A 19,110-nucleotide genomic window follows, 5' to 3' on the forward strand; every position below is an offset into this window, starting at 1 on the left:
TAATGGAGCATGGCTCAACTTTCTTCTATTTAATATTTTTAGGTTTAAAAAGTAGCAAAAAAATAAAATATAATAATCAATTTCACAATCCAAACTGCATAGATTATTACATAGATCTCTTAGATGGAGACTTGTGTACCTACTTTGGAAAGCTTTGTTAGAATGATTGTATAATCCCTATGAATTTTATGAGTCCAGCTCCGTGAGGACTCGTAAAATGCTCATTTTTATTTTAGGCAGAGATATTTTCACAAATGATCAGACAGCCATTTTTAGGGTTTTTTCCACGTGGAACCCACCTGAGGAACAGTCGCAAAAAGTAAACATAATGCACAGCAATGTAAAAGTGATATTGCTGTGCGCATGCTCAGTCTTTTATTGCTTCAGGGTTCGGAAACCGAATGTTCATTTTTCAGGCGGCTTCGGCTACGAAGGTTTAAAATGTAAAAAAAAAGACGCCGGCAAATCTAAAGCAAAAACAACGGCAAAATTGCCGGCGAAGCCTCTTCAGGAAAACGACCGCCAGTTTTGCTCTGAAATGGCTTCGCCTAGGAAATCCTCGTCAAAAAAGATGTGCATATACTCTAAAACTACTGGATAGTCAAAGTTGTCATGAAATTTAAAAGAAAAAAAAAGACTTAAAAGGGGAAGACAACTTAAAAAGTGATGCAAAACAGATGCAAATACAAAAGCCACTAATCCTGAGTAAACTACAGAAAAACAATGATGAATTGGGGCCATAGTATTTGCGATTCACAATTTACCTGAACTGTAGGTATCTGTTTAAACTGATCTTCTATCGTTTTCTGTTTCCTTTCAGCCGGCTCTCGCCTGGGCCCGAGGATCTGCTGCTTGCCTTAATTTTAACTGCTTGTTAATTTTGTTACCCGTCTGTCGAAACCTTCTGTCCTTTTTACGTGGAACCTGTTCAGTAAGTGAACCAATTAGGGATAACATTTTAACCCAATTGACATTTGCTTGGTAATAAAAAATAGAGAACCAATAATAAAAAAGGAAAAGGAAAACTTCACAAATGCTAGGTATCATAACATATTCTGGGTAGAGGAGGGATAAATAGAGAAAAAAGTATACCCTATAATCTCCTTAAACAGATGTGGGTGAATAGAAAATTGAGTATTCCTTATAATTCCTTAAAGAACGAACTGTTGCTTGTAAAAAAAAATTGAGATAAATATCATGTAAAGATCCCTGAGCTTCCCTGATTCTGCCGCTCTTTACCGTTTTGTGCTGCGTCGCTCCATTGCAGAGATATTAACATTTGTTTCTTCTGAAGCTCAATATGCAAAATCTCTGCTTGCAGTCCAACTGGGCGTTTCTTCAGAGTCTTCTCTGGGTTGTGCGCTGTCAGCCTTCCCTCCCAGATGCTGACAATCACAGTTCAACAGTATAGTAGTCTCAGACAATGCCGAGCTGTGATTGTCATCATAGAAGTTAAAGCACACGCCCCAGAGAAGACTCTGAAGAAACGCCAAGTTTCATCGCAAGAAGAGATTTCACATACCGCTCTTCAAAAGCAACAAATGTGAATATCTTTGCAATGGAGTGACGCAGCGCAAAACGGAAAAAAGAGGTAGAATCAGCGGAACTCGGGGATTTTTATAAAACATTTAATTTTTTGTGCAGGAGACCAATCTTCTTTAGACAAATAGATATCAAATTACAAGCAGGATTTACAGTTGTGATATTTATTTATTTCAACAGCTATTGTACATTCGATTTATTAGCAAAATTTACTAACTTCCTCTTGTTTCCAATAATCCAATTAAACAATAATAATTTAAACTAAGTGACACAACTAAAATTGAAACGGGTTTTGCGAAATCCATCATGAAGTGCCACTTTTATTGATTATAGAATTATTCAACCCCTTTATGACAAGTATCTTTATTACTTAGTAAGGGACTGCTAGCTGTTATGACCTGCTGTAAAAGTGATGCGTAGCCAGACACCAGCTTCCTGGTGCCCTTTCCTCGTGGACAGTGTTCTTCAGTTCACTTTTGTTAGGTTTGTGTACAACTACCGTCTTCTCCACCAATTTCTGCCAGGTAAAATTCAGGCAGCTGTGAAAAAGGGCGTATTTGCATATGCAAATGTAGTGAGATTTTCTAATGTTGATTTTCTAATAATCATTGCTAAAAAACAAGACACTATAGAACCACAACATGTAGGATGTGAATCCTGGATCACTCCACAGACTGAAACAAGAGACAGTCAAAAAGTCCCTATTAAAGCAATGTGGTCAGATTAAGAATAATTAATTTTAGGTCTATAATTCTGTGCTGAATAACCACATAATTGATCTACATATAAAATGTTTATCATTTATGTAAATAATTGAGATATGTTTTCTTACAGTGTTGTCGGCGCTCAGTTAGGAAACAGCTTGATCACAATCTGGCCTTTCACAAGATTCTGGGTTACACAATCGCCTTAATGACAGGTAACATTTTATTCTTTTTATATTTTTTTTCTTTTCACTGTTTCCTTAAAAAATGAACCTGTGGGCTGACATACCAGCCTCAGTTACAGAAGGAAACAGTTAAAAATATATATTTATTTACATGTTGGATTGTCCCACGGGGTGCAGAAAATGTGAGAAAAATGAAAATTAAATAGATAAAGAAAGTAAAAGAATGAAAAGCAGGAAAAAATAAAAATAAATTAAAAGAAGCTGCTGCCATTCTCAATGGTTGTTACTAGCATTGCCATCATTGAAAAAAAACATGTCCTTCAAGGCCAAGCGACACTACTCTGTCCTCCTCCTCCTGGACCGGTCCTCTGCCTTTGACACAGTGGACCATTCCCTATTATTACAGACCCTCTCATCCCTTGGCATCACAGACTTGGCCCTATCTTGGATCTCGTCATACCTAACTGACCAAACATTCAGCGTCTCCCACTCACACACCACCTCCTCACCTCGCCCCCTGTCTGTCGGAGTCCCGCAAGGTTCAGTTCTAGGGCCCCTGCTCTTCTCCATTTACAACTTTGGCCTGGGACAGCTCATAGAATTTCATGGCTTTCAGTATCATCTCTATGCCGATGACACACTGATCTACATCTCTGGACCAGATATCACCACCCTACTAACCAGAATCCCTCAATGTCTGTCCACTATTTCATCCTTCTTCTCCGCTAGATTTCTAAAACTTAATATGGACAAAACAGAATTCATCATCTTTCCCCATCTCACGCGACCCTCCAAGGGACCTATCCATTACAGTAAATGGCTGCTTGCTCTCCCCAGTCCCACAAGCTCGCTGCCTCGGGGTAATCCTTGACGCTGATCTCTCCTTCAAACCACATATCCAAGCCCTTTCCACTTCCTGCCGACTTCAACTCAAAAATATTTCCCGGATCCATACATTCCTGAACCAAGAATCTGCAAAAACCCTAGTCCATGCCCTCATCATCTCCCGCCTCTACTACTGCAACCTCCTGCTCTGTGGCCTCCCCTCGAACACTCTTGCACCCCTCCAATCTATTCTAAACTCTGCTGCCCGACTAATCCACCTGTCCCCCCACTATTCCCCGGCCTCTCCCCTCTGTCAATCCCTTCACTGGCTCCCCATTGCCCTGAGACTCCAGTACAAAAGCCTAACCATGACGCACAAAGCCATCCACAACCTGTCTCCTCCATACATCTGTGACCTCGTCTCCCGATACTTTCCTGCACGCAACCTCTGATCCTCACAAGACCTCCTTCTCTACTCCCCTCTTATCTCCTCTTCCCACAATCCCATAGAAGATTTCTCTCGCGCATCATCCCTACTCTGGAACTCTCTACCACAACATATCAGACTCTCGCCTACCATCGAAACCTTCAAAAAGAACCTGAAGACCTACCTCTTCCGACAAGCCTACAACCTGCAGCAACCACCCATAGACCAAACTGCTGCATGACCAGCTCTATCCTCACCTACGGTATCCTCACCCATCCCTTGTAGATTGTGAGCAGGGTCCTCTCTCCTCATGCCCCAGTCATGACTTGTATTGTTTAAGATTATTGTACTTGTTTTTATTATGTATACCCCTCCTCACATGTAAAGTGCCATGGAATAAATGGCGCTATTATAATAAATAATAATAATAATATATAAAATAATAGTTATGGAAACTTGAACAAATTTTAAAATGCATTTCAGTGGTGAAAGAAAATGATAAAAACATAAACATTAATTTTTCCACTGATATTGCGCAGTTCTTGAAAAAAAATAAAATTAGCCGAAAACACCCGGTTAGCACATGCGCATGCTTGGATAACACCTTATCCGTACATTTACTCATTACTACTCGTTAAACAGTGCAAGATCGGGCCATTTACGCTCAGCCATGTTAACCAGGTATTCTACTTCTGCTATGGTGATTGTCGCATATCCACCAGGATTTCGATAACCCCGTCCCATTACTTCATTTCCACATTTCTTTTATTCTTGTGCCACCATCTTTAACCTCTCTCATTTTTGGCGTTCTCTTGTCACTGGCATGTTCGCCCCCACACATTGTCATTGTCGCTCCTTTTCATGTAATTCTTGTGCACATTTGGGTGAATATTTCGCATACTTCCACGCTCTCACATCCACATTCCACACACCTCTCACCTCACAACCTTCTCTCAGCGCCTTCCCTTGTGCTGGATACAATAACACTACTTGTACCACCATTACTTACACATAATACTTCTCAGTCCTTTATTCTTAGGAAGTTTACACGATAGTGACTTTTGTATGGTGTGACAGTATTAACGATTGTTGCATTATAAAGAAAGGTGATATTTCCAAAAATGATAGAGATTTGGTGATTTTTGTTGTAATTTGATCCTGTATTATGAATCGATGATTTTGATGAATTACTGTCGTATTATCATTCATATCTTTACATTTGCTGCATATTTTATTTTCATTTTTCTATTTATATTTTCCTACACTATTTCTTTTCGGGTCATTCTCACTGCGCCCTATTCTTTATTCTGTCTTTCCCGTGATCCTTGTATCTTTTTTTCAGGCCCAACTCTTTGAAGAGTCACATTTTACATACTATTGATGTTTTCTATAACAGTATTATTATTATTATTATTTATTTATATAGCACCATTAATTCCATGATGCTGGACATGAGAAAGGGGTTACATACAGAGTTATAGATATCGTTTACAGTAAACAGGTTTACAGTGACAGACTGGTACAGAGGGGAGAGGACCCTGTCCTTGCGGACTTACATTCTATGGGATAGAGGGGAAGAGACAGAAGGTAGGGGTGAGGCGGCGGCTCTGGCGGCGGCTCTGGCGGCGGTGAGGCGGAGGCAGGGTTATTGTAGGCTGTAGGCTTTCCTGAAGAGATGGGTTTTCAGGTTCCGTCTGAAGGATCCGAGGGTGGTGGATAATCGGACGTGTTGAGGCATGGAATTCCAGAGGATGGGAGATAGTTGGGAGAAATCTTGGAGGCGGTTGTGTGAGGAGCGAATAAGTGTGGAGGAGAGTAGGAGGTCTTGGGAGGATTGAAGATTATGTGAGGGAAGATATTGGGAGGGGACAGGTTGTGGATGGCTTTGTAGATCAGTGTTAGTAGTTTGAACTGGATTTGTTGGGGAATTGGGAGCCAGTGGAGGGATTTGCAGAGGCGAGAAGCAGGGGAGTAGCGAGGAGAAAGATGGATTAGCCGGGCAGCAGAGTTGAGGACAGACTGGAGTGGTGCAAGAGAGTTAGCTGGGAGGCCACAGAGGAGGGTGTTGCAGTAATCGAGGCGAGAGATGATGAGAGCATGCACAAGAGTTTTGGTAGATTGTGGGCTGAGGAAAGAACGGATTCTGGCAATATTTTTGAGTTGGAGGCGACAGGAGGTGGCAAGAGCTTGGACGTGAGGTTTGAAAGACAGGGCAGAGTCGAGAGTTACCCCGAGGCAGCGGATTTCAGGTGCAGGAGAGAGAATGATGCTGTTTACCATAATAGATAGATCGGGTAGGGGGCATACGTGAGGTGGGGGAAAGATGATGATTGCGGTTTTGTCTACATTGAGTTTTAGGAAGCGAGAGGTGAAGAAGGAGGATATGGCTGACAGACACTTCGGGATTCTGGACAGCAGGGAGGTGACATCTGGGCCAGAGAGGTAGATCTGAGTGTCGTCTGCATACAGGTGATACTGGAAGCCATGGGACGTTATGAGTTGTCCTAGGCCAAGGGTATAGATGGAAAAAAGTAGGGGCCCTAGGACAGAGCCTTGAGGGACTCCAACAGAGAGAGGGTGGGATGAGGAGGTAGTGTGGGAGTGGGAAATGCTAAATGTGCAGTTGGATAGGTATGAGGCAATCCAGGACAGGGCAAGGTCTTTGATGCCAAGGGAAGAAATAATCTGTAGCAGTAGGCAGTGATTGACTGTGTCGAAAGCAGAGGACCGGTCAAGGAGGAGGATGGAGAACTGTCTGTTATCTTTGGCTGTGACTAAGTCATTAGTAATTTTTGTCAGGGCAGTTTCGGTGGAGTGGTGGGGACGGAAGCCAGATTGGAGGTTGTCTAGGTTTGCGAGGATTTTGCGAGGATGTGGTAATGGCTGCATCTGGGGGGCAGGTGAGGAGGACAGGGATGAGAAGGTGAGTAGATGGTGGTCAGATAGCAGGAAAGGAGAGGTTGTGAGCTTAGATAAGGAACAATGGCGGGTGAAGATGAGGACTAGTGTATGTGCATCTGTGTGGGTAGCTGTGGACGACCACTGGGTGAGTCAAAAGGATGAAGCAAGGGCCAGTAGTTTGGAGGCTGCTGGCTGGTGGGTGTCAGTAGGGATATTAAAGTCACCCATGATGATGGTGGGGATGTCGGCAGAGAGAAAGTGAAGGAGCCAGGTGGAGGATTGGTTGACGAAGTCAGTGGCTGAGCCAGGTGGTCGGTATATGACAGCCAATTGGAGGGAGCATAATAAACAGACAGAGTGAACCTCGAAAGAAGGGAGGATAAGGGAGGTTGGGGCTTGGATAGGGTCGAAGGAGAAGTTTTTAGAAAGAAGGATACCCACTCCTCCACCATGTCTGTTGCCAGAGCGAGGAGTGTGGGTAAATTGGAGGCCACCGTAACTCAGTGCTGCAGGCGAGGCCGTGTCAGGGGGCGTCAGCCAGGTCTCAGTCAGGGCCAGGAAGGAAAGGTTGCGGGAAGTGAAGAGATCATGGACCATGTGGAGCTTGTTGCAGACAGAGCAGGCATTCCAAAGTGCCCCAGAATGGGGAAGCAGGGGGGTGGGGGTCAGTGGCACAGGTTTTAAGTGTGAGGGGTTGCGAAAGTTTCTCATAGTGTGAGAAGGATAGGGTGAGAGTTAGTGATGAATGAGGCGGGGGAGGGGAAGGATTGGGGGATGTGTCGCCAGCAGTGAGAATAAGCAGAGAAAGGGAAACAGGTCGGTGAAGGAAAGTGATGATTAGTGGAGCAAAAACAGTGGGGAAAATGTGAGCATGGTTAAAGAGCAGGGGAGGAAAAGAAAGGCAAGTAAATTTAGAAGATAGTGATTAGTCTTACCGTCTGGCCGATTTCTGGTATATTTCTGATGACACTTAAAAGATGTCACTTCAAATGATGTCACATCTGACCGAGGCCATATTTCACCGACACCATGCAACTTATACCATTTGAAGAGTCCATGAAATGAAGCCAGGTGAGAGAGGAAGAGGGAGGAGGAAGGAGGTGGGGAACAGTTCACAGCAGGGAGCAATTCACAGGTTGCAGTTAATAGTACATTGGATTAGCATCAAGGTTGGTGGGGGATTGGATAAGATGGCAGGAGAGCTAGGTGTGAGGAGCATGTGCATATCAATATGCATTCAGCAAGCTTGAAGTATGATACATGGAATTAAAATCAGGGAAAAAGCAGCAACATATCAGCAGTCAGAAGAGGGATAGAAGTACATGGGATTCAGGCGGTGCAGTGGCTAGTTCAGATTAGGAGACAGTTCGCACATACCAGCAGTTAGAAGAGGGATAGAAGCACATGGGATTCAGGGGGTGCAGTTGCTAGTTCAGATTAGGAGACAGTTCGCACATACCAGCAGTTAGAAGAGGGATAGAAGCACATGGGATTCAGGGGGTGCAGTGGCTAGTTCAGATTAGGAGACAGTTCGCACATACCAGCAGTTAGAAGAGGGATAGAAGCACATGGGATTCAGGCGGTGCAGTGGCTAGTTCAGATTAGGAGACAGTTCGCACATACCAGCAGTTAGAAGAGGGATAGAAGTACATGGGATTCAGGCGGTGCAGTGGCTAGTTCAGATTAGGAGACAGTTCGCACATACCAGCAGTTAGAAGAGGGATAGAAGCACATGGGATTCAGGTGGTGCAGTGGCTAGTTCAGATTAGGAGACAGTTCGCACATACCAGCAGTTAGAAGAGGGATAGAAGCACATGGGATTCAGGGGGTGCAGTGGCTAGTTCAGATTAGGAGACAGTTCGCACATACCAGCAGTTAGAAGAGGGATAGAAGCACATGGGATTCAGGCGGTGCAGTGGCTAGTTCAGATTAGGAGACAGTTCGCACATACCAGCAGTTAGAAGAGGGATAGAAGCACATGGGATTCAGGGGGTGCAGTGGCTAGTTCAGATTAGGAGACAGTTCGCACATACCAGCAGTTAGAAGATGGATAGAAGTACATGGGATTCAGGCGGTGCAGTGGCTAGTTCAGATTAGGAGACAGTTCGCACATACCAGCAGTTAGAAGATGGATAGAAGCACATGGGATTCAGGGGGTGCAGTGGCTAGTTCAGATTAGGAGACAGTTCGCACATACCAGCAGTTAGAAGAGGGATAGAAGCACATGGGATTCAGGGGGTGCAGTGGCTAGTTCAGATTAGGAGACAGTTCGCACATACCAGCAGTTAGAAGATAGATAGAAGTGCATGGGATTCAGGCGGTGCAGTGGCTAGTTCAGATTAGGAGACAGTTCGCACATACCAGCAGTTAGAAGATGGATAGAAGCACATGGGATTCAGGCGGTGCAGTGGCTAGTTCAGATTAGGAGACAGTTCGCACATACCAGCAGTTAGAAGATGGATAGAAGCACATGGGATTCAGGGGGTGCAGTGGCTAGTTCAGATTAGGAGACAGTTCGCATATACCAGCAGTTAGAAGATGGATAGAAGCACATGGGATTCAGGGGGTGCAGTGGCTAGTTCAGATTAGGAGACAGTTCGCACATACCAGCAGTTAGAAGATGGATAGAAGCACATGGGATTTAGGCGGTGCAGTGGCTAGTTCAGATTAGGAGACAGTTCGCACATACCAGCAGTTAGAAGATGGATAGAAGCACATGGGATTCAGGCGGTGCAGTGGCTAGTTCAGATTAGGAGACAGTTCGCACATACCAGCAGTTAGAATAGGGATAGAAGCACATGGGATTCAGGCGGTGCAGTGGCTAGTTCAGATTAGGAGACAGTTCGCACATACCAGCAGTTAGAAGAGGGATAGAAGCACATGGGATTCAGGCGGTGCAGTGGCTAGTTCAGATTAGGAGACAGTTCGCACATACCAGCAGTTAGAAGAGGGATAGAAGCACATGGGATTCAGGCGGTGCAGTGGCTAGTTCAGATTAGGAGACAGTTCGCACATACCAGCAGTTAGAAGAGGGATAGAAGCACATGGGATTCAGGCGGTGCAGTGGCTAGTTCAGATTAGGAGACAGTTCGCACATACCAGCAGTTAGAAGAGGGATAGAAGCACATGCGATTCAGGCGGTGCAGTGGCTAGTTCAGATTAGGAGACAGTTCGCACATAACAGCAGTTAGAAGAGGGATAGAAGCACATGGGATTCAGGCGGTGCAGTGGCTAGTTCAGATTAGGAGACAGTTCGCACATACCAGCAGTTAGAAGAGGGATAGAAGCACATGGGATTCAGGGGGTGCAGTGGCTAGTTCAGATTAGGAGACAGTTCGCACATACCAGCAGTTAGAAGAGGGATAGAAGCACATGGGATTCAGGGGGTGCAGTGGCTAGTTCAGATTAGGAGACAGTTCGCACATACCAGCAGTTAGAAGAGGGATAGAAGCACATGGGATTCAGGCGGTGCAGTGGCTAGTTCAGATTAGTAGACAGTTCGCACATACCAGCAGTTAGAAGAGGGATAGAAGCACATGGGATTCAGGCGGTGCAGTGGCTAGTTCAGATTAGGAGACAGTTTGCACATACCAGCAGTTAGAAGAGGGATAGAAGCACATGGGATTCAGGCGGTGCAGTGGCTAGTTCAGATTAGGAGACAGTTCGCACATACCAGCAGTTAGAAGAGGGATAGAAGCACATGGGATTCAGGGGGTGTAGTGGCTAGTTCAGATTAGGAGACAGTTCGCACATACCAGCAGTTAGAAGAGGGATAGAAGCACATGGGATTCAGGCGGTGCAGTGGCTAGTTCAGATTAGGAGACAGTTCGCACATACCAGCAGTTAGAAGATGGATAGAAGCACATGGGATTCAGGCGGTGCAGTGGCTAGTTCAGATTAGGAGACAGTTCGCACATACCAGCAATTAGAAGAGGGATAGAAGCACATGGGATTCAGGCGGTGCAGTGGCTAGTTCAGATTAGGAGACAGTTCGCACATACCAGCAGTTAGAAGAGGGATAGAAGCACATAGGATTCAGGCGGTGCAGTGGCTAGTTCAGATTAGGAAACAGTTCGCACATACCAGCAGTTAGAAGAGGGATAGAAGCACACAGGATTCAGGGGGTGCAGTGGCTAGTTCAGATTAGGAGACAGTTCGCACATACCAGCAGTTAGAAGAGGGATAGAAGCGCATGGGATTCAGGGGGTGCAGTGGCTAGTTCAGATTAGGAGACAGTTCGCACATACCAGCAGTTAGAAGAGGGATAGAAGCGCATAGGATTCAGGCGGTGCAGTGGCTAGTTCAGATTAGGAGACAGTTCGCACATACCAGCAGTTAGAAGAGGGATAGAAGCACATGGGATTCAGGGGGTGTAGTGGCTAGTTCAGATTAGGAGACAGTTCGCACATACCAGCAGTTAGAAGAGGGATAGAAGCGCATAGGATTCAGGTGGTGCAGTGGCTAGTTCAGATTAGGAGACAGTTCGCACATACGAGCAGTTAGAAGAGGGATAGAAGCGCATAGGATTCAGGGGGTGCAGTGGCTAGTTCAGATTAGGAGACAGTTCGCACATACCAGCAGTTAGAAGAGGGATAGAAGCACATGGGATTCAGGGGGTGCAGTGGCTAGTTCAGATTAGGAGACAGTTCGCACATACCAGCAGTTAGAAGATGGACAGAAGTACATGGGATTCAGGCGGTGCAGTGGCTAGTTCAGATTAGGAGACAGTTCGCACATACCAGCAGTTAGAAGATGGATAGAAGCACATGGGATTCAGGGGGTGCAGTGGCTAGTTCAGATTAGGAGACAGTTCGCACATACCAGCAGTTAGAAGATGGATAGAAGCACATGGGATTCAGGCGGTGCAGTGGCTTGTTCAAATTAGGAGACAGTTCGCACATACCAGCAGTTAGAAGATGGATAGAAGCACATGGGATTCAGGCGGTGCAGTGGCTAGTTCAGATTAGGAGACAGTTCGCACATACCAGCAGTTAGAAGAGGGATAGAAGCACATGGGATTCAGGGGGTGCAGTGGCTAGTTCAGATTAGGAGACAGTTCGCACATACCAGCAGTTAGAAGATGGATAGAAGTACATGGGATTCAGGCGGTGCAGTGGCTAGTTCAGATTAGGAGACAGTTCGCACATACCAGCAGTTAGAAGATGGATAGAAGCACATGGGATTCAGGGGGTGCAGTGGCTAGTTCAGATTAGGAGACAGTTCGCACATACCAGCAGTTAGAAGAGGGATAGAAGCACATGGGATTCAGGGGGTGCAGTGGCTAGTTCAGATTAGGAGACAGTTCGCACATACCAGCAGTTAGAAGATGGATAGAAGTACATGGGATTCAGGCGGTACAGTGGCTAGTTCAGATTAGTAGACAGTTCGCACATACCAGCAGTTAGAAGATGGATAGAAGCACATGGGATTCAGGCGGTGCAGTGGCTAGTTCAGATTAGGAGACAGTTCGCACATACCAACAGTTAGAAGAGGGATAGAAGCACATGGGATTCAGGGGGTGCAGTGGCTAGTTCAGATTAGGAGACAGTTAGCACATACCAGCAGTTAGAAGATGGATAGAAGTACATGGGATTCAGGCGGTGCAGTGGCTAGTTCAGATTAGGAGACAGTTCGCACATACCAGCAGTTAGAAGATGGATAGAAGCACATGGGATTCAGGGGGTGCAGTGGCTAGTTCAGATTAGGAGACAGTTCGCACATACCAGCAGTTAGAAGAGGGATAGAAGCACATGGGATTCAGGGGGTGCAGTGGCTAGTTCAGATTAGGAGACAGTTCGCACATACCAGCAGTTAGAAGAGGGATAGAAGCACATGGGATTCAGGGGGTGCAGTGGCTAGTTCAGATTAGGAGACAGTTCGCACATACCAGCAGTTAGAAGATGGATAGAAGTACATGGGATTCAGGCGGTGCAGTGGCTAGTTCAGATTAGGAGACAGTTCGCACATACCAGCAGTTAGAAGATGGATAGAAGCACATGGGATTCAGGCGGTGCAGTGGCTAGTTCAGATTAGGAGACAGTTCGCACATACCAGCAGTTAGAAGAGGGATAGAAGCACATGGGATTCAGGGGGTGCAGTGGCTAGTTCAGATTAGGAGACAGTTCGCACATACCAGCAGTTAGAAGAGGGATAGAAGCACATGGGATTCAGGGGGTGCAGTGGCTAGTTCAGATTAGGAGACAGTTCGCACATACCAGCAGTTAGAAGAGGGATAGAAGCACATGGGATTCAGGGGGTGCAGTGGCTAGTTCAGATTAGGAGACAGTTCGCACATACCAGCAGTTAGAAGAGGGATAGAAGCACATGGGATTCAGGCGGTGCAGTGGCTAGTTCAGATTAGTAGACAGTTCGCACATACCAGCAGTTAGAAGAGGGATAGAAGCACATGGGATTCAGGCGGTGCAGTGGCTAGTTCAGATTAGGAGACAGTTTGCACATACCAGCAGTTAGAAGAGGGATAGAAGCACATGGGATTCAGGCGGTGCAGTGGCTAGTTCAGATTAGGAGACAGTTCGCACATACCAGCAGTTAGAAGAGGGATAGAAGCACATGGGATTCAGGGGGTGTAGTGGCTAGTTCAGATTAGGAGACAGTTCGCACATACCAGCAGTTAGAAGAGGGATAGAAGCACATGGGATTCAGGCGGTGCAGTGGCTAGTTCAGATTAGGAGACAGTTCGCACATACCAGCAGTTAGAAGATGGATAGAAGCACATGGGATTCAGGCGGTGCAGTGGCTAGTTCAGATTAGGAGACAGTTCGCACATACCAGCAATTAGAAGAGGGATAGAAGCACATGGGATTCAGGCGGTGCAGTGGCTAGTTCAGATTAGGAGACAGTTCGCACATACCAGCAGTTAGAAGAGGGATAGAAGCACATAGGATTCAGGCGGTGCAGTGGCTAGTTCAGATTAGGAAACAGTTCGCACATACCAGCAGTTAGAAGAGGGATAGAAGCACACAGGATTCAGGGGGTGCAGTGGCTAGTTCAGATTAGGAGACAGTTCGCACATACCAGCAGTTAGAAGAGGGATAGAAGCGCATGGGATTCAGGGGGTGCAGTGGCTAGTTCAGATTAGGAGACAGTTCGCACATACCAGCAGTTAGAAGAGGGATAGAAGCGCATAGGATTCAGGCGGTGCAGTGGCTAGTTCAGATTAGGAGACAGTTCGCACATACCAGCAGTTAGAAGAGGGATAGAAGCACATGGGATTCAGGGGGTGTAGTGGCTAGTTCAGATTAGGAGACAGTTCGCACATACCAGCAGTTAGAAGAGGGATAGAAGCGCATAGGATTCAGGTGGTGCAGTGGCTAGTTCAGATTAGGAGACAGTTCGCACATACGAGCAGTTAGAAGAGGGATAGAAGCGCATAGGATTCAGGGGGTGCAGTGGCTAGTTCAGATTAGGAGACAGTTCGCACATACCAGCAGTTAGAAGAGGGATAGAAGCACATGGGATTCAGGGGGTGCAGTGGCTAGTTCAGATTAGGAGACAGTTCGCACATACCAGCAGTTAGAAGATGGACAGAAGTACATGGGATTCAGGCGGTGCAGTGGCTAGTTCAGATTAGGAGACAGTTCGCACATACCAGCAGTTAGAAGATGGATAGAAGCACATGGGATTCAGGGGGTGCAGTGGCTAGTTCAGATTAGGAGACAGTTCGCACATACCAGCAGTTAGAAGATGGATAGAAGCACATGGGATTCAGGCGGTGCAGTGGCTTGTTCAAATTAGGAGACAGTTCGCACATACCAGCAGTTAGAAGATGGATAGAAGCACATGGGATTCAGGCGGTGCAGTGGCTAGTTCAGATTAGGAGACAGTTCGCACATACCAGCAGTTAGAAGAGGGATAGAAGCACATGGGATTCAGGGGGTGCAGTGGCTAGTTCAGATTAGGAGACAGTTCGCACATACCAGCAGTTAGAAGATGGATAGAAGTACATGGGATTCAGGCGGTGCAGTGGCTAGTTCAGATTAGGAGACAGTTCGCACATACCAGCAGTTAGAAGATGGATAGAAGCACATGGGATTCAGGGGGTGCAGTGGCTAGTTCAGATTAGGAGACAGTTCGCACATACCAGCAGTTAGAAGAGGGATAGAAGCACATGGGATTCAGGGGGTGCAGTGGCTAGTTCAGATTAGGAGACAGTTCGCACATACCAGCAGTTAGAAGATGGATAGAAGTACATGGGATTCAGGCGGTACAGTGGCTAGTTCAGATTAGTAGACAGTTCGCACATACCAGCAGTTAGAAGATGGATAGAAGCACATGGGATTCAGGCGGTGCAGTGGCTAGTTCAGATTAGGAGACAGTTCGCACATACCAACAGTTAGAAGAGGGATAGAAGCACATGGGATTCAGGGGGTGCAGTGGCTAGTTCAGATTAGGAGACAGTTAGCACATACCAGCAGTTAGAAGATGGATAGAAGTACATGGGATTCAGGCGGTGCAGTGGCTAGTTCAGATTAGGAGACAGTTCGCACATACCAGCAGTTAGAAGATGGATAGAAGCACATGGGATTCAGGGGGTGCAGTGGCTAGTTCAGATTAGGAGACAGTTCGCACATACCAGCAGTTAGAAGAGGGATAGAAGCACATGGGATTCAGGGGGTGCAGTGGCTAGTTCAGATTAGGAGACAGTTCGCACATACCAGCAGTTAGAAGAGGGATAGAAGCACATGGGATTCAGGGGGTGCAGTGGCTAGTTCAGATTAGGAGACAGTTCGCACATACCAGCAGTTAGAAGATGGATAGAAGTACATGGGATTCAGGCGGTGCAGTGGCTAGTTCAGATTAGGAGACAGTTCGCACATACCAGCAGTTAGAAGATGGATAGAAGCACATGGGATTCAGGCGGTGCAGTGGCTAGTTCAGATTAGGAGACAGTTCGCACATACCAGCAGTTAGAAGAGGGATAGAAGCACATGGGATTCAGGGGGTGCAGTGGCTAGTTCAGATTAGGAGACAGTTCGCACATACCAGCAGTTAGAAGAGGGATAGAAGCACATGGGATTCAGGGGGTGCAGTGGCTAGTTCAGATTAGGAGACAGTTCGCACATACCAGCAGTTAGAAGATGGATAGAAGTACATGGGATTCAGGCGGTGCAGTGGCTAGTTCAAATTAGGAGACAGTTCGCACATACCAGCAGTTAGAAGATGGATAGAAGCACATGGGATTCAGGCGGTGCAGTGGCTAGTTCAGATTAGGAGACAGTTCGCACATACCAGCAGTTAGAAGATGGATAGAAGCACATGGGATTCAGGGGGTGCAGTGGCTAGTTCAGATTAGGAGACAGTTCGCACATACCAGCAGTTAGAAGATGGATAGAAGCACATGGGATTCAGGCGGTGCAGTGGCTAGTTCAGATTAGGAGACAGTTCGCACATACCAGCAGTTAGAAGATGGATAGAAGCACATGGGATTCAGGCGGTGCAGTGGCTAGTTCAGATTAGGAGACAGTTCGCACATACCAACAGTTAGAAGAGGGATAGAAGCACATGGGATTCAGGCGGTGCAGTGGCTAGTTCAGATTAGGAGACAGTTCGCACATACCAGCAGTTAGAAGAGGGATAGAAGCACATGGGATTCAGGCGGTGCAGTGGCTAGTTCAGATTAGGAGACAGTTCGCACATACCAGCAGTTAGAAGAGGGATAGAAGTACATGGGATTCAGGCGGTGCAGTGGCTAGTTCAGATTAGGAGACAGTTCGCACATACCAGCAGTTAGAAGATGGATAGAAGCACATGGGATTCAGGCGGTGCAGTGGCTAGTTCAGATTAGGAGACAGTTCGCACATACCAGCAGTTAGAAGAGGGATAGAAGTACATGGGATTCAGGCGGTGCAGTGGCTAGTTCAGATTAGGAGACAGTTCGCACATACCAGCAGTTAGAAGATGGATAGAAGCACATGGGATTCAGGGGGTGCAGTGGCTAGTTCAGATTAGGAGACAGTTCGCACATACCAGCAGTTAGAAGAGGGATAGAAGCACATGGGATTCAGGGGGTGCAGTGGCTAGTTCAGATTAGGAGACAGTTCGCACATACCAGCAGTTAGAAGATGGATAGAAGTACATGGGATTCAGGCGGTGCAGTGGCTAGTTCAGATTAGGAGACAGTTCGCACATACCAGCAGTTAGAAGATGGATAGAAGCACATGGGATTCAGGCGGTGCAGTGGCTAGTTCAGATTAGGAGACAGTTCGCACATACCAGCAGTTAGAAGAGGGATAGAAGCACATGGGATTCAGGGGGTGCAGTGGCTAGTTCAGATTAGGAGACAGTTCGCACATACCAGCAGTTAGAAGATGGATAGAAGTACATGGGATTCAGGCGGTGCAGTGGCTAGTTCAGATTAGGAGACAGGTCGCACATACCAGCAGTTAGAGGATGGATAGAAGCAAATGGGATTCAGGCGGTGCAGTGGCTAGTTCTGATTAGGAGACAGTTCGCACATACCAGCAGTTAGAAGAGGGATAGAAGCACATAGGATTCAGGTGGTGCAGTGGCTAGTTCAGATTAGGAGACAGTTCGCACATACGAGCAGTTAGAAGAGGGATAGAAGCGCATAGGATTCAGGGGGTGCAGTGGCTAGTTCAGATTAGGAGACAGTTCGCACATACCAGCAGTTAGAAGAGGGATAGAAGCACATGGGATTCAGGGGGTGCAGTGGCTAGTTCAGATTAGGAGACAGTTCGCACATACCAGCAGTTAGAAGAGGGATAGAAGCACATGGGATTCAGGGGGTGTAGTGGCTAGTTCAGATTAGGAGACAGTTCGCACATACCAGCAGTTAGAAGAGGGATAGAAGCACATGGGATTCAGGCGGTGCAGTGGCTAGTTCAGATTAGGAGACATTTCGCACATACCAGCAGTTAGAAGAGGGATAGAAGCACATGGGATTCAGGCGGTGCAGTGGCTAGTTCAGATTAGGAGACAGTTCGCACATACCAGCAGTTAGAAGAGGGATAGAAGTACATGGGATTCAGGCGGTGCAGTGGCTAGTTCAGATTAGGAGACAGTTCGCACATACCAGCAGTTAGAAGAGGGATAGAAGCACATGGGATTCAGGGGGTGCAGTGGCTAGTTCAGATTAGGAGACAGTTCGCACATACCAGCAGTTAGAAGAGGGATAGAAGCACATGGGATTCAGGGGGTGCAGTGGCTAGTTCAGATTAGGAGACAGTTCGCACATACCAGCAGTTAGAAGAGGGATAGAAGCACATGGGATTCAGGGGGTGCAGTGGCTAGTTCAGATTAGGAGACAGTTCGCACATACCAGCAGTTAGAAGATGGATAGAAGTACATGGGATTCAGGCGGTGCAGTGGCTAGTTCAGATTAGGAGACAGTTCGCACATACCAGCAGTTAGAAGATGGATAGAAGCACATGGGATTCAGGCGGTGCAGTGGCTAGTTCAGATTAGGAGACAGTTCGCACATACCAGCAGTTAGAAGAGGGATAGAAGCACATGGGATTCAGGGGGTGCAGTGGCTAGTTCAGATTAGGAGACAGTTCGCACATACCAGCAGTTAGAAGAGGGATAGAAGCACATGGGATTCAGGGGGTGCAGTGGCTAGTTCAGATTAGGAGACAGTTCGCACATACCAGCAGTTAGAAGATGGATAGAAGTACATGGGATTCAGGCGGTGCAGTGGCTAGTTCAAATTAGGAGACAGTTCGCACATACCAGCAGTTAGAAGATGGATAGAAGCACATGGGATTCAGGCGGTGCAGTGGCTAGTTCAGATTAGGAGACAGTTCGCACATACCAGCAGTTAGAAGATGGATAGAAGCACATGGGATTCAGGGGGTGCAGTGGCTAGTTCAGATTAGGAGACAGTTCGCACATACCAGCAGTTAGAAGATGGATAGAAGCACATGGGATTCAGGCGGTGCAGTGGCTAGTTCAGATTAGGAGACAGTTCGCACATACCAGCAGTTAGAAGATGGATAGAAGCACATGGGATTCAGGCGGTGCAGTGGCTAGTTCAGATTAGGAGACAGTTCGCACATACCAACAGTTAGAAGAGGGATAGAAGCACATGGGATTCAGGCGGTGCAGTGGCTAGTTCAGATTAGGAGACAGTTCGCACATACCAGCAGTTAGAAGAGGGATAGAAGCACATGGGATTCAGGCGGTGCAGTGGCTAGTTCAGATTAGGAGACAGTTCGCACATACCAGCAGTTAGAAGAGGGATAGAAGTACATGGGATTCAGGCGGTGCAGTGGCTAGTTCAGATTAGGAGACAGTTCGCACATACCAGCAGTTAGAAGATGGATAGAAGCACATGGGATTCAGGCGGTGCAGTGGCTAGTTCAGATTAGGAGACAGTTCGCACATACCAGCAGTTAGAAGAGGGATAGAAGTACATGGGATTCAGGCGGTGCAGTGGCTAGTTCAGATTAGGAGACAGTTCGCACATACCAGCAGTTAGAAGATGGATAGAAGCACATGGGATTCAGGGGGTGCAGTGGCTAGTTCAGATTAGGAGACAGTTCGCACA

At 46.6% G+C, this 19,110-nt stretch overlaps 1 protein-coding gene across 2 annotated transcripts in view; it reads left to right on the plus strand.

Annotated features, from left to right (window-relative positions):
- Positions 1-19,110, plus strand: part of NOX1 (NADPH oxidase 1) — an 81,556-nt gene that overhangs the window by 21,855 nt on the left and 40,591 nt on the right. The window contains exons 3-4 of one of the 2 annotated variants that reach the window (XM_069748574.1): positions 821-931; positions 2,377-2,461. In XM_069748574.1, coding sequence (XP_069604675.1) covers positions 821-931; positions 2,377-2,461 — 196 coding nt within the window. The remainder of the gene's footprint in view (positions 1-820; positions 932-2,376; positions 2,462-19,110) is intronic. The other variant, XM_069748576.1, reaches the window with a different exon arrangement.

The sequence above is a fragment of the Ranitomeya imitator genome, chromosome 2 (genome assembly GCF_032444005.1).
Source record: "Ranitomeya imitator isolate aRanImi1 chromosome 2, aRanImi1.pri, whole genome shotgun sequence".
NCBI classification, from domain to species: Eukaryota; Metazoa; Chordata; class Amphibia; order Anura; family Dendrobatidae; genus Ranitomeya; species Ranitomeya imitator.